General features: G+C 36.6%; 2 protein-coding genes across 3 annotated transcripts; one reads left to right on the top strand and one right to left on the bottom strand.

The window, feature by feature from the left end:
* The first annotated feature begins 775 nt into the window (after positions 1-775).
* LOC103951103 (probable methyltransferase PMT24) lies at positions 776-6,484 on the top strand. Its single transcript, XM_009362382.3, is given in 11 exon segments — positions 776-1,222; positions 1,766-1,981; positions 1,984-2,169; positions 2,172-2,770; positions 2,853-3,002; positions 3,494-3,764; positions 4,117-4,227; positions 4,324-4,498; positions 4,993-5,262; positions 5,644-5,838; positions 5,957-6,484. Coding segments are annotated over 10 exon segments (2,361 nt in total). The 5' UTR covers positions 776-1,222; positions 1,766-1,806; the 3' UTR covers positions 6,186-6,484.
* Positions 6,485-11,722: 5,238 nt separating this feature from the next.
* Positions 11,723-13,393, bottom strand: LOC103951102 (succinate dehydrogenase assembly factor 1, mitochondrial). 2 transcript variants are annotated; one of them, XM_009362378.3, is made up of 2 exons: positions 13,243-13,393; positions 11,723-12,344 (listed from the first exon to the last, which is right to left on the bottom strand). In XM_009362378.3, exon 2 carries the CDS (start codon positions 12,241-12,243, stop codon positions 11,944-11,946), a length of 300 nt encoding a protein of 99 aa, XP_009360653.2. In that variant the 5' UTR covers positions 12,244-12,344; positions 13,243-13,393; the 3' UTR covers positions 11,723-11,943. The 2 variants fall into 2 exon arrangements, with proteins under 2 accessions (XP_009360653.2, XP_009360654.2); XM_009362379.3 differs by having other exon boundaries at positions 13,175-13,330.
* Between the last annotated feature and the right edge of the window lie 1,282 nt (positions 13,394-14,675).

The raw sequence follows: 14,675 nt of genomic DNA, 5'->3' as shown, positions 1-14,675 counted from the left end.
CAATTCATGTCTCTTTCTCATTCCTAGTCAAACTCCTTATTGATTCCAGTGTCTATTTCTCTGTCCTCCCTCCCTCTCTAGCTATGTGTTGTTCGAATGGAACCTTACGGCTCCAATTTTTTCGACGAGTTGCAGGTTTCCCGATGTGTTTTCCGGCCAACCCTCGTTAAATTGGATGAAGTTAGCACCGCCAAAAAATTCATCACCATCCCCAGACCGAGATCTTAGCTTTGAATGCTCGAATCTATCATGGATTTGAAGAAGCCCAAACAGGCCGAGACTTCCAGGCCATTTTCTGGCCACATTGGACCACATTTTGGCCTCTATTCAGGTAAAATCGTAATCTTGTCACTCTCAGCTTCAATTTGGTATATTTTATATGAAAGTTGGTTGTGAAATGGATCTGAAAGGGAGTCGGAAAGTTAATGATTGATCTAGGTAACCGGAGATGATGAGGAGTCTGTCGGGAGTGGTCGTTGAGCATGACGAGGATGAGAAAGAGAGGATAGTCTTAGCTAGTCCCATGGTTATTGGGGGGTCTCGCTAAGACCTCTTAGTGAAGGGTTTTGTCCATGCTAGTCCCCTTTAGTCTCATTAATGTTAGTTCCAGCATGGAACAAACACAGTATTGGACTAATAGCTAGTCCAGTCCAGTACAGTCCAACTTAGTGAGGGCAAACAAACGGCCCCGTAGTGTGTAAAACTCTCGTCACATAACGTTATGTTAGTGACTTACACACCACAATGCGGATAAACTCATTTTGTGCAAGTTAGTCTCCCTGACTGACACCCATTGAAAAGATTTCTTCTTTTTTGAATTTTTTTCGGGTGGATCACCGTCCTTTGCATAAATCTCTCTTGCTGTTTAGTACGCTGCGCATTGGACTTTATTGACGACCATTGCTTTTTACAACTTATCCTTAGCTGGAATTCCCGGATCCCATAAAAATACCTATAGAAATACAAGTAGATCTCCTTCCTTTCTCTCCCATCCATTCCTCACTCTGATATTTTCTTCCTTTACTTAACAATAATGGTGATGGTGAAAGACAATTGAAATGAAATAGTTGTAGGAGAGAAGAGGACAGCTTCAATTATAAATCTGAGAGACACCCCCACACTGAGTGACCGACCAGCTCTCTCTCCCTCTCTCTCTCCACAAGATAGTAATGGAGTGAGAAGCAGCAAGACCCTACACTTCTTCAATCACGCAGTGACCCAAGTAAGAAAATTCTCACTCTAAATCTTCTCATGTATTATATTGCTTATCATTATTTGATCAGATCTTTGTTTTGGTTGTTTTAATGATCCAAGTACTTTCGTTTTTCTGATGAATAAAAGCAACGACATGCAAAGACAATCAAGTTTGTTGCTTTTGAATATTCCCAGTATAGAGTTTGTATCAGTTTGCGTTTATTTTCCTGCACTTTCTCACCAACCAAACAATGCGTTGTTCTTATTATTGACTCACCCTTTCATTTCTGTTTGTTGGGTTTTTTTTTTATGCTGAAAAATAGGTTATATTCACTTTTTTCTAAAGAACTAATTTGTTTGGGGATGTTCTTGTTGAAATCCAACAGAAAAAAGTTCAGATTTTTCTGGGTTTTTTTGTTAATTGATGGATCTGGTTTCTTTGGAAGATCCAATTTGCTATATCAGTTACTTATTCAATGTCCTTGAGAAAATGATATCACCTTCAAGAAACAATCTTTGAGAACAGAAATAACATTGGTAGCTGAGTCTGTTTTGTTATTGCCCTTTTCAGGTGATTTAATAACTTGGGATATCGATCTTCACATCGAAACGATGGCTGTGGGGAAGTATTCTCGAGTTGATGGAAGGAAGTCATCGAATTGTTGTTCAAAGACTAGTCTGGTTGTTTTTGTAGCGTTTTGTTTAATTGGGGTCTGGATGTTGATGTCAACAGTTGTTCCGATTCAGAATCAAGGGTCATCATCTGAGGAGACCATGGATGACGTAAACGGCAAGTTATAACTCAAAAAAATTCAAAGCAATTTGAAGACAGTTCGGGGGAACTATCGGGAACTGTAGCAAAAGAGGATGAAAATGACAGTGGTTTGCAGAGTGAAAGCCATTTGGATATTAAGAATGACCAAAATGTTGAGGATGGGTCTGTGAATACAACGGAAGAAAAACAGGAAGAAGTGGTTTCAAGGAGGGATCTGAGGAGAAGACCGAGCCAGAAAGTGACAATGGTGGTGAGGGAAATCAGCAAGAGAAGCTTATGGAAGAGAGATCTGATGAGAAACCTTCGATTGAAGAGGGAAAAAAGACAGAGGAAATAACTGATCAAGAAGCTAGTTCAGGAGATGGGGAGTCCAATTCCGAAGCTGGAAGAACGGAGGTGGAAGAGAGTTCAGGTACAAAGACATCTGGAGAGGAGACTTCTGATGAAGTAAAGCAGGAAGAGGAAGCTAATATTCAGACTGAGACGGAAAAGGTTGAGAAAGATCAGGGAGAAAGTAATACCAGTGGTAACACAGAAAGCCAGGAAACTACAGCTGAAAATGAGCAAGGGACAACTCAAGTTGTGGAGTCGCAGAATGAATGGAAGTGGAAAGTCTGTGATGTCACGGCTGGGCCAGACTACATCCCTTGTCTTGACAATTGGGGATCTATCAAAAAGCTTCCAGGTAGAGGCCACTATGAACACCGAGAGAGGCACTGCCCTGATGAAGCCCCCACCTGTCTTGTTCCCCTACCAGAAGGATATAAACGACCCATTCAGTGGCCCACAAGCAGGGGCAAGGTATACCATCTGTCTAGTGGAACAGAAATGGTTACCTTTTTTAATCCTTGAAATTGAAATATGTTCTTGGTTCATGATGCAGATATGGTACCACAATGTCCCTCACACGAAGCTCGCAGAAGTTAAAGGGCACCAAAATTGGGTTAAGGTTACCGGTGAATACCTCACATTTCCTGGTGGTGGAACTCAGTTTATAAATGGCGCTCTTCATTACATTGATTTTATTCAAAAAGTGAGTCCTCTTGATACATCATCTTATTTTGCCATGTCCTGTCCTCACATTAAGTTGCGTATGTTGAATGCTATAGAAGTTTTATGAAATCCGTACTTTCTATAATATAGTAACATTCAGCCAAAAGCTATTAAAGGAAGATATACATGGTTTTTCTTTATTCCATTACCTAATAGTGGGTTTGAATTTTATGCAATGCAGTTCCATCTAATTTCATATCTTCATCAATGCATCGTTTCCATCTCATTGTCTTCATTCTCCCATGGATAGCATGAATTCCTGTTCTTTGGGATGCAGTTCCCAGCTGATTTCATCTCTCTTTTTGTTGTTCTTTTACTGAGTATACTCTAATATTCAGAATTATTATCTTATTGCTCCAAATTTTCAATATTATAAAAAATAGCATTATTTGTTGGTGAAGGTTTTTTTTATTTTTTTTTATTTTTGAATATTTCAGCGTGTAAAGTGTATATTTTGTTATGGCTATGCAGTCTCTGCCTGATATCGCATGGGGTAAAAGAAGCCGTGTGATATTGGATGTTGGGTGTGGTGTAGCTAGCTTTGGAGGATTTCTATTTGAAAGAGATGTTCTTGCTATGTCATTTGCTCCCAAGGATGAGCACGAAGCCCAAGTACAATTTGCACTAGAACGGGGAATCCCTGCCATATCAGCTGTTATGGGTACCAAAAGACTACCCTACCCAAGTTCTGTGTTTGATCTTATCCACTGTGCACGGTGTAGAGTCCCTTGGCATATTGAAGGTAATGTTTTCACTATATATATATATATATATATATATATATATATATATTATATTTTATACATACATACATACATACATATACATATATATATATAGAGGAAGCCTTTAAGGGAAGGGATCCCCTCTTGACCGTTAGATTTGGCTTTAATGAAATTTTGTGGTTGAGATTCTGTGGCCTGTGATTTAATCTCAACCACATAATTTCATTAAAGCCAAATCTAACGGTCAGGAGGATGTCCCCATTTCTTTTGAAAAATGGAGCCTATATATAGACACACACACACACACACATACATGCGTTGTTTTAGTCCCTACATATTTGTAGAGATATAATTTGAGTTCCATTGCAGGGGGTAAATTGCTCTTGGAGCTTAATCGTGTCTTGCGACCTGGTGGTTACTTTGTCTGGTCTGCTACTCCAGTTTACCAAAAGCTTCCTGAAGATGTTGGCATTTGGAAAGGTAGAATACTTCCTACTACATTGTTTGCCCTTGAAGCATCTTGTATTTTGGTTGCTTCTATCTAACATTCTTTCTCCTCATGTTATTTATTGACAGCTATGTCGAAGTTAACAAAGTCAATGTGCTGGGATCTAGTGGTAATTAAAAAGGACAAACTCAATGGAGTGGCTGCTGCCATATATAGAAAACCCTCTACCAATGAGTGCTACAATAAAAGATCACGCAATGACCCTCCTCTCTGCAGTGAATCTGATGATCCAAATGCTGGCTGGTACTTCACCTTTTTATCTAAATGTTTAAGCATTGGCATTTATTTATGTTTGTTACTGGTGGCCTCTAGTACAGAAATTGGAAGTGGCATAAAAGAAGGATCCAAAATAATCAGAAAAACTTTTAGGTTGACTAATGGGAGGATTTTGTAGTGCAGAAAATTCTTCACGTGCTGTGAACTTGAGATGCATAAATTTCAAAGCTTTAATTTGTATTTGCCATTGCAAGATTGACCACAAGTGTTGAACTGAAAGAACTTTAAATGATAGTATCTCCTCTTCTCATACTTTTTGAGTTGCTAATAAAATCTGAGGTGATAAGTTCCGTTTGAACGAAAATAATTGGAAATTGATGTCATTAGATTTTTCAAGTTCGTCCTTACACTAAATTGGTCTGCTAAACACCATCAAATGTGATGGTTCAGAAAATATTTTACATTATTGAAGTACCTTAAATTTCCAACATTGTTAAGTGTTCTTTATATTTCTCCATCAGGAATGTAACATTGGAGGCATGCATGCACAAAGTCCCGGAGGGTGTATTAGACCGTGGATCTCAGTGGCCTCCACAATGGCCATCAAGGTTGCAGAAACCACCATACTGGTTAAAGTCTCTACTTGATGTTGATGGGAAATCTGCCCAAGGAGATTTCATTTCTGACTACAAGCATTGGAAAAAAGTTGTTTCAGAGACCTATTTGAATGGGATGGGAATCAATTGGTCTACTGTAAGGAATGTCATGGACATGAGAGCTGTATACGGAGGGTAAGCAATTATTAATCTTTAACTTTCCTTTTTCCTTATGACAGCATCACCGTCTCTAATTCTCTCGAAGAGTAAATCGCCCAGTTACCCGCCTTCTATTTTCTTCCTCCTTTTTCACTGTTGATTATTTGTATTTCCAACATCTTGGTATCTGAAGGTGAAAAATTCTGACGGATATGTCCTTAGATGCAAATACATGGTTGAAAAATTCAGATCAGTTGGAGTTGTGTGTCATATTCTTTGTTAGAAAAATAATCATCTCCTTTTGGCTACTGTTTGTGATTCTTATTTCTCTTGTGCGAAATGCTTTTCCTTTCCAGTGCAGTGACGAATGTTGGAATCTTTCACATAGCCTGACTTTTCTTTCACAACGGCTTGTAGGTTTGCTGCAGCTCTAAAAGACTTAAAAGTTTGGGTTATGAATGTAGTCCCAGTTGACTCTCGTGACACGCTTCCAATAATCTATGAGCGCGGTTTAATTGGGATTTATCATGATTGGTGTGAATCGTTCAGTACCTACCCCAGATCTTATGATCTTTTACACGCAGATCATCTCTTCTCTGTCCTTAAGAAAAGGTACGTATACAACATTTCCGTTTTGTTACTTGTAAAAAAGACATTTACTGCAGTTTTAAATCGCAAGAAATTCCCCCAACATTTCCTCTGATTCAATATGGTATTGTTCTGGCTACAGATGCAGCTTAGTGGCAGTGATTGCAGAAGTTGATAGGATACTGAGGCCAGAAGGGAAACTAATTGTATGGGACAACGCTGAAACCTTAAATGAGATTGAGAGTATGGCTAAATCTCTGCAATGGGACATCCGATTTACTTACTCGAAAGACAATGAGGGTTTGCTGTACATTCAGAAGACGTTTTGGCGGCCTGCAGAGAAGGAAACAATTCTGTCAGCCATTGCTTAAATGCTTTAATCTGCATCTTTGACGGCCTAAGGCTTAATCGATACTGGCATTATGGCCATTAAGTATTCTTTTGTTTGCTTATCCATTAACGTATAAGGATCAAGTATCTATAAACTAAATTAATCCGTTAATGTGTAAATTTCACGTAATTTATATTCTTTCAGCTTCAGAATCCCCCAAAAGCTCCTCCTTTTCTTTACTAAGTGAACTTATTCCCTGTTGAAAAGAGGGGATATTTGGCTTACAATTTTTGTATCTTGATATTCTGAGTATAAATGGAAGTGAAATACTCAAACCCAGTATTGTAGTCTTTTGACATGTTACTGCTCTTTTCTTACTACTACTACTGCTGAAGTTGCTGTCTTTTGGGTATATTATCATGGATACGATATGTTCGAAATACGGTATATCATTTTTTGAACGTCATTTTAGTTAAAAGAACGTTGCTGCGTGGTATAGAGGATTAGATTGGAATGGATCACTCTCTAAATTCAAGGCGTATTAAAGATAGAGGAAAATGATTTTTTTTCTTGAGTGGATTAGAATGGGATTATACGTGCAGGAAACTTCTCCATTTTAATCTTAACATTTTGGGGAGGATTGGAATGGATAAATTTTCTTCTTAAGTAATTCATCTTATAAACACATTATAGAGATGAGGTACTAAAATTGCAAAAACCAACTAGACTTGGAAAACAATTTAATTATATATCATGAGTGCATCGTTATCATGGCCTTTCATCGATAATGTTAAGTGGAGAGAAACTTATATATGTCATTGTATCATTGACACGAAACACGACGATAAAAGTTTGCCCGTACCATGTAGGTCCATCTTCTAGACTCGCGCTGCAAGCCAATACGGCTACTAACTTTGTATATATGTTTTTCCAATAAATGAGAAATTATCTTTTCCATCGTATCAGTTTATAATTCTTAGAAATGTAGACATAAGTAGTCAAACTGATTAAACCAGTATGTTTCTCTTCTGCACTCAAGTTCAACATCAGAGTAAAATCTGACATATGACTATATTAAAAATAGAATATGACATATGACTGTTAAAAATATTGACCAGTGAGACATGGTTCAGTATTTTGAGTGAGAACTGACCCTACCACTTTGAGATAGAGTGCAGTGCCCATCTCCTTCCAACTCCTCTTGTCCCAAAGAGCCCGCATAAATTTAAAGATTATCTTTCACCCGACATTCTTCCAACTTTTACGATTTTATAACTCTCAGACACACATTCGCTGAAAATTTCTTTTATATAGGGAATGGTTCTCTTCTCTGTGCGGACTTAACTAGCTATATCGAATGCTCAGAAAGTTTGTTAGTAAATATCACAAGGAAAATGCATTCGATCCTTTGTAATCATTCACTCATTTCGTTTGTGGTAAGATTAATCATAGACTGCTCAGTGACAGACTAGCACTGTGAATAATTGTAGACGGCTGCCGTTTACAAGTGTTTGTTTTGAACATCTATTCATTACAAATATTGAATTTTTATGTTATAGTCTCTGCGTTATTGTGACATGAACCGATGAGCTAATTTGGTATAATTTATAATTATACAAAAACATATATGTCGTAGTATCAAAATGGAAGTTTGTAAGGAAGCCAGGACTTTGTTTTTTTTTTTTTTCATAATAATGTGATATTGAACTCGTCATTGACATAATTGTATCTAAATCGTATATTGCAAGTGAAAATGAAGACTATTAAATCATATTAGTAGTCAGCCAGGACTTAATTCTTTTTTACTTAAGTTTGAGAGGTGTTTTTTGGAAGGATCTGATTCGAAACAATGTTTCCAATTTCCGTTTCAAAATTTTAGAATCAAATCGGATTAGACCACAATTTTTAAATTCGAAATTTTTGGCATATTTGGAAATTTCAAATTCAGAGTAATCTAGGAGATTTTGTAATATAATTAAGAAATTCATATATTTTATAAGTTTTTGAATATCCTCTAATTTTTTATACATGCAACTTGTTGTACACTTTTCTTAATATTTGGTGTATGCTTATGTATAAATTCAATTAATTTGTGGTATACTAGTATATATGCTTATGCTTTTTAATACGTAAGCGTATGTATAACATAAAAATAATGAACAAATTGGATCCAAAATTAATAATAAAATACAAAAATTGATTACAAAATATATAATTGAGAAAACAACTATAAAAAAATAAGAATATTTCGGAAAGTTATTTTATCGGAATAAATTTAAAACACTTGGAAAAAGTTCGGATGATATGCATACCAATTTTTGTTCCAATTTTTCGGATTAAAATTTTTTACTGTCGAAATCGAAATCATTATTCCAACTTTTAACCCTACACAGTTGATTAATTTAAGGAGGCAGATTCTCTGTCCTTCCGTGCCCTCTTATTTGTGTGGTCACAGTTAAGCCACGTCAACATTTTATATTAGTATTCTTTTTTATCTTATTATCTCCATAAAAAAAATATAAAATGTTGACATGGCTTAATCGTGATCACACAAAATAAAAGAACACGAAAATGTATGAAAAGTGAAAAGACAGAGAATCTGCCTCCTTAATTTAATCATGTCTTCTGTGCTTGTCGGAATGAATTCACTTCTGAACTAAGGGATGCACCTCTATAACTAGGAAAATGTTGTGCTCTAATCACAACTCTTTTCATAAAAATATACTAATATCTCACTGACACCACTGATGGCCATTACTTTTTGTTGTAAAACTATTTCTTTTGTTGGCAAAATAGCATACAAAAAGTGTCGAGATGCTTCCTTTGAACTCCTTTAGAATTTTTCTCATCAACTTTTAAATAGCTAGGCTTGTTTGTTTTGCTGTGAGTAATCTCAAAAAAAGGAAAAGGCAAACTCTCCCCTCGTGCTTGCATGATTGAAATTCAATACTAACAATAAATAATAATGCTATAATTTTATGTTGGGTTTTCTCGACCGTAGGCTTAAAAAGTTTGTGCCGGTTTAAAGAGTAAAGTTTTTACTATTGTAGTTCGACAACTAAGCCTTACACGTAGTTTGACTCGCCTAATCTATTATCATCATTTTAAAGAAAAAGAATGGAAATCTCCACCCTACCTATATACAGTATGTGTGCACTGGTGCAAATATATTATATGGGGACACATAAAATTTTGTAAAGGTTTTTTTTTTCTTTGAAAAGAGGACTCGTATTGATCCCATTTAATGAGATAAGGCTTAATTGTTGTTTTTGTTGTAAAAAGATGATCAGCTGGTGGCAAAGCCACAACAATCCACATTTGCCACCAGCAATCCATCTTACAAGGTCGGAAAAGTTCACAAAGCGTCTCAGCTTCTCATACACAAAATTCTGCAAAGCAAAGTTTGGTGAACTTATTTTATTGTTAGGTCACAAATTGTACAAGTGGCATTACTAATTATACCACTATGAACAACTCTGACAACAAGAATTTGTTACCAGACATGGAAAAATTAAATTTTATACCCAACAAAGGAGGGTCCAAGGATATAATAAATTTAAAAATAAAAAAGATCCCTAAAAATGTACCTTTTCACTCGAACAGATTCTACACAAAGAGAGCAACCACATGAGCTGCTTCAAACAGATTTTAGAATAATCAAATGCCCCATTGTCTGCCATTGCCACCCTTTCCTCGAGCAACACGAGTTGGCAGTCTCCATACATTACTCAACATGTCCGCTGCCACCAGTACTTCTAAAGCTGCAACTTCCATCTTTGCAAGTTAAAGCAGCAGCGCCTGTCAGTTTCCACGGTATTATTCCAAATTCTCAACAAAATGTCAACTTCTTGGAGCCAAAAGTGCTTGCTCTTCGCTCTTGTTTTTGCATTCATTGTTCTCTCAGAAGCATCAAGGTTGCCTAATTGGGATCAGATGCTGCCGAAGAAGCTACCAACTCCAGCGTCGTCTCCCTCCAAAGGCACGAACTCGGCGACAAAATCTTCTTCCAAGGCCTTGGAAGCTACTAGAAATCTCCCTTCATCTGATGGAAAGGTCTAGCCACTGGCCACCACAGTAATATATGAATGAACATCTTTAGTTTCGATTCTATATCTAATCTTCGACAAGTATGCAATCCGCGGCAATGCACTAATCGGAGGGAAGCACGCAGAGCTTTGAAATTAGTTATATGCTGGTCTGATGAGGTGCTTAGTTATGAACAAAGTTATATGTCCTTGTAGATTTTTCTTTGACGTAATTAGTCAGCGACGGTACAGTCTCTTGTAAAGATCACAGAGTAAATTTATTATTGGATAGGAGGAAATAGCAATCAGAAGTTTTGGGACAGTAAGAGCTATATGTAGAGCTTCTTTTATTTCAAATTTGGCATTCCTTAACGCCCAATATATGTATCACTTCAAATAATTTTGATCTTTCTACTTTTTTTCGTGTAAAACTTGAATAATATTCTGAAATTAATTTCCTCTTAAAGGGACTTTTTAGTACTCACTCAAACTCACCATCCGTGGTGCTGCCTTGATTTTCTCCATTAAATACATCTTTATGAGTTCAACATTATCAGCTTGTTTATAATTTTCATTTACTGAATTTGGAAAACAGATGGGTTCTTTACTTGCTTGAAATATAAGGAAACATGAGAGAATTATACGGCCCTCGATCAAACGAGAAATCGCTTGAGCAGTGAGCACCATGTCAACGACCATCCTCACTTTTAGTGGTCGATATGATATTGCTCGAGCATCAGTCTGGCTATCAGGCAAGAATCAAATTAGTGTCCAGAACAAAACTCACTACAAAGTGGATATTGATAACCAACTCGTTACCGTAAGATGGTGACATATATTATTTTGCAGTTGAAGCCATCGTATACTAAATACATCTTGCTTTTACAAGCTATCGGGCAAGAAACAGGTACGATTAGGGATCATGTTGCATCTTTCATCTTTAATAATTACTAAAACAGAGTCAAGTTAAGGTTTTGCAAATTTTGAAGCGAATCCGTATTCAAAGTTCTGCATCTATTTTCTTAACAAATTAATGTTGTCGTCTAAAGTAGTGTTTTCGTAGTCCCTCGAGCCAGTTTAAGATAAAATAACCATTCGAAGGTAGGGAGGAGGTGACCGTAGGGCATTTATTTGAAGAACTTCTTCATCGCTTGCCACTGAAAACGAGTAGTGAAGGAGGTTCATCTTTTGAATTGAGGCACACAGGTCCCTCTCGTCTCTGCTACTGTCATGGTTAATGTTTGATGCTTAGTGTTTTTCGGTACCTCGTTTTGTTTGCTAGGTCTTGCGTCCTTCAGTATTTAAGCTGGGGGCAAAGGGGAGTCACATTCGTTGTTTTTCATTTTTTTTGGTTACATTAGAAGGAACCAAAACCTCTAATCTACCTAAACCTAACTCATTACGTGCTTTACTATTCTTCACCGCTTGAGCTAGCCCCAGGGGCTCCTCTTCGTATGATCTTTACTATCGAAGTCGGATATCCTGCACAACTAAATCATATTCCGATCCTTTTTGCACTTTAATTCCATTTTACCATAAACGAATCCAAAAGTCGAAGAACGAAGATTTATTGATAATAAGCAACACAAACAACAGAACTAGGGCGATTACAAGGAATCAAGTATCATCATTATTTGGAAGATAATCGATACAGGTTGCATAATTTGGAGTTTTCTAACTAGCATACGATAAGAACTTTCAGCCAAATATTCCTTTTCCTCCATTACCTACATTTGGCTCAACAAATAAATAAGAACAGATGAAACTCTTACTTCAGTGTGTAGGATCCTTCGTTTGAGAGAAACTGACATTTGTAGCTGATAATCCAACAATATCGGGGCTCCTGAGCTGATCAAGCTGTTTCTTACCACGTCGCAGCAAGTACTCAATGTAGAGGAAATTTTTGCGGTCTACTTCCTTTGCATTGCGGCGGAACTCAATTGATACAAGTGACTCAATCCGCTGCCGGTCTTCAGCAGATTTTGTGCGGGCTGCCCTCAGAAACCCTCTGTATAGACTTAGTACTTGCTTCTGCATCCCAGAAAGCCGCCTTGGTGCACTGGAGGGTCCCATTGCGTCTTCTTTTGTTTGGCACCGGATTTTCTTTTGAGAAGAACTTCAAAAGATTATAGCAATTTTTTACCTATGTTGCTTCTGCCGACTCGTATAAGAAACTGATTTCCAGATGCAACCAAATACCAATACAAAGGGAAATTCCAAGTTTTGAATTAGAAAAACAAAACAATGTTCTGCATAACAACCTCTTCAAAATACGCACAATAAATCCAACCGAAGACTCAAACACTAATGTATACGTCTTGCAAGACTGATCACAGATATACTATAGTTCATATCCATAGTTCCATACGGACATGATACGGATGAACCCAGCTTCGATACTTCACCATAAATCCAATCCCCAAATTGAACAGGAGACAAACAAAATAAAAAAACTGTCATCATTGTTCATACTTGTTTTCATGTTATTCTATCTATACAACAACAACAACCAAGCATTATCCCACTAAATGGGTCGGCTGTATAAATCCTAGAATGTCACTGCACTCGGTTTTGCAACATGTCTTCCGTTAGCTCCAATTACTCCATTCTCTATTAAACTAAAACAGTTGAATATAGCATTCAATTGATCAATGGCACTGACTCTTTTATTTTTATTTATTATTTATTTTGTTCCGACTCCATGATGGTTTTCTATCATGCACTCCATAAAGGACTTTCATCATACAGGTGGTGGCCATGAGAAAAAAAAATGCATTCCAGGAACCACATCACAAATTATATACTAAGTTACAGATCATAACGCCATTTTAGTAATACCCAGAAGCTAATTTTGCAATTTCGTTACAAATTCAGTGTTTTATGCGAAAATTTTAGCAAATACAGACTAGGCAACTCGTAGAAGCAAAATAGTAGCATAGCCTAGTTGTTTCTAATGTCAAATTAAGCAATTGAAAATAAAATAAATCGAAGGGAAAATACACACCTAGATCCCGGACAAGCAGAAATGCCAAAAACGCTGAGAAAGAGAGTGTACATATATGTATAACAAACCTTATCGATCCCCTATTTCCCAGCTTGTTGGGTTTGCCATCATGTGCAGGTTAGTGGCGATAGTTAGATGTTTTGCATACCGTAAGAAATTTGTGCTTTGTCACTCTCTCAGTTAAACAAGGAGAATATACTGCTAGGAATTTTCGAACTTAATAATTTATCATAATAGAAAATAAGCATGTTAATCAATATTTAAATATTAATTTAATTATAAATAATCACATTATTTGGTTTACAAAATTTAGTTTAAAATTTTAGCCTCTCTAACACTATTCTGAGAATAATACATACTTGGACTTCTCCTAGTTTCGTTCTTGTTCTCTCTTTTTTATGTTATTAGTTTATTTTAATTTTATATTAAATAGTATTTTAATTTATTTCACTTTATTTTATAAGGCCAAATTGGATTAATCATTCTTGTGGTCATACGGTACTTGCATGATGACCTTATGGTGAAAAAATTAGAAATTAAACTCATGTTATTAAGACTGTTTGTCATTTTAGCCCAAAACAAATTTTTTTTTTTTTTTTTGTTTTTTGGCCAATCTCAAGATTTTTGTTGAAGGTCTATTAAAATGCAAGGTAATATTGTATTTTCATGTCCACATAACTACTCAGCCATTGCTGAAAAATTGCACCCCAACATCTTCACCGATCAACAACGTGAACTCCGACGATGAGTCCTGATAGGATCCCAAATCTCAGAACCCTATCTCAATCTACAACTGCAATTGAAATGGTAAATGGAGAAGATGAAGTAGAAGGGAGCAGGGCTCCAATGTATTTTTTTGGGTTTTTATATTTCTTTTGTAAATTCTTGTTTGTACCATACTTGCCCAATCCCAAAACTATTTAGCACCGGCCAACTTCATACTTTTAAGGGCCCACTGAGAAGTTCATGTTGAGGCACCTTTGCCGAAGCACAAGAGTTTCCCTCCACCCAAGAGGCCAATAATAGCACGACATATGTCAACGTCAGAATAAAACTCATAGAGTCATACATCGACCACAGACAAAATCTGGAGACTCTCCTCAACTATAAAAGAAGACCATTTTCCTACAATTAATCTCTAATGTCATTATTGTACTTAAACTAGTCTTTATAACCCACTAATGATGATTATGCTTAAACTTATGTATTTGTGTAAACCCTGCACTATTAATGAGAACTCCTCTACTCCGTGGATGTAGCCAGACTTACGGTAAATCACGTACATCTTATGTTTGCTTTCCTATCTCTATCTATTTACATATTATCATTACTAGGTGACCGAAGCAACCGAGCGAAGGTCACAAACTTGACACTTTATATTGTTCTATAATATTCACTGATTTTATTTGGCGCTGTCTGTGGGAAGCGACGCTTATTCCTACTCTCTCTAGTTTTGTTAAGCTGGTTTTCATCATTCATACACTCTCATTTGATCAGGCAC

Source organism: the organism of the source record quoted next, unplaced genomic scaffold (genome assembly GCF_019419815.1).
Source record: "Pyrus x bretschneideri cultivar Hongxiangsu unplaced genomic scaffold, Pyrus_bretschneideri_v1 Contig16, whole genome shotgun sequence".
NCBI classification, from domain to species: Eukaryota; Viridiplantae; Streptophyta; class Magnoliopsida; order Rosales; family Rosaceae; genus Pyrus; species Pyrus x bretschneideri.
Note: the sequence above shows the minus strand (reverse complement) of the source record. Positions and strands in the feature narration are given on the sequence as shown.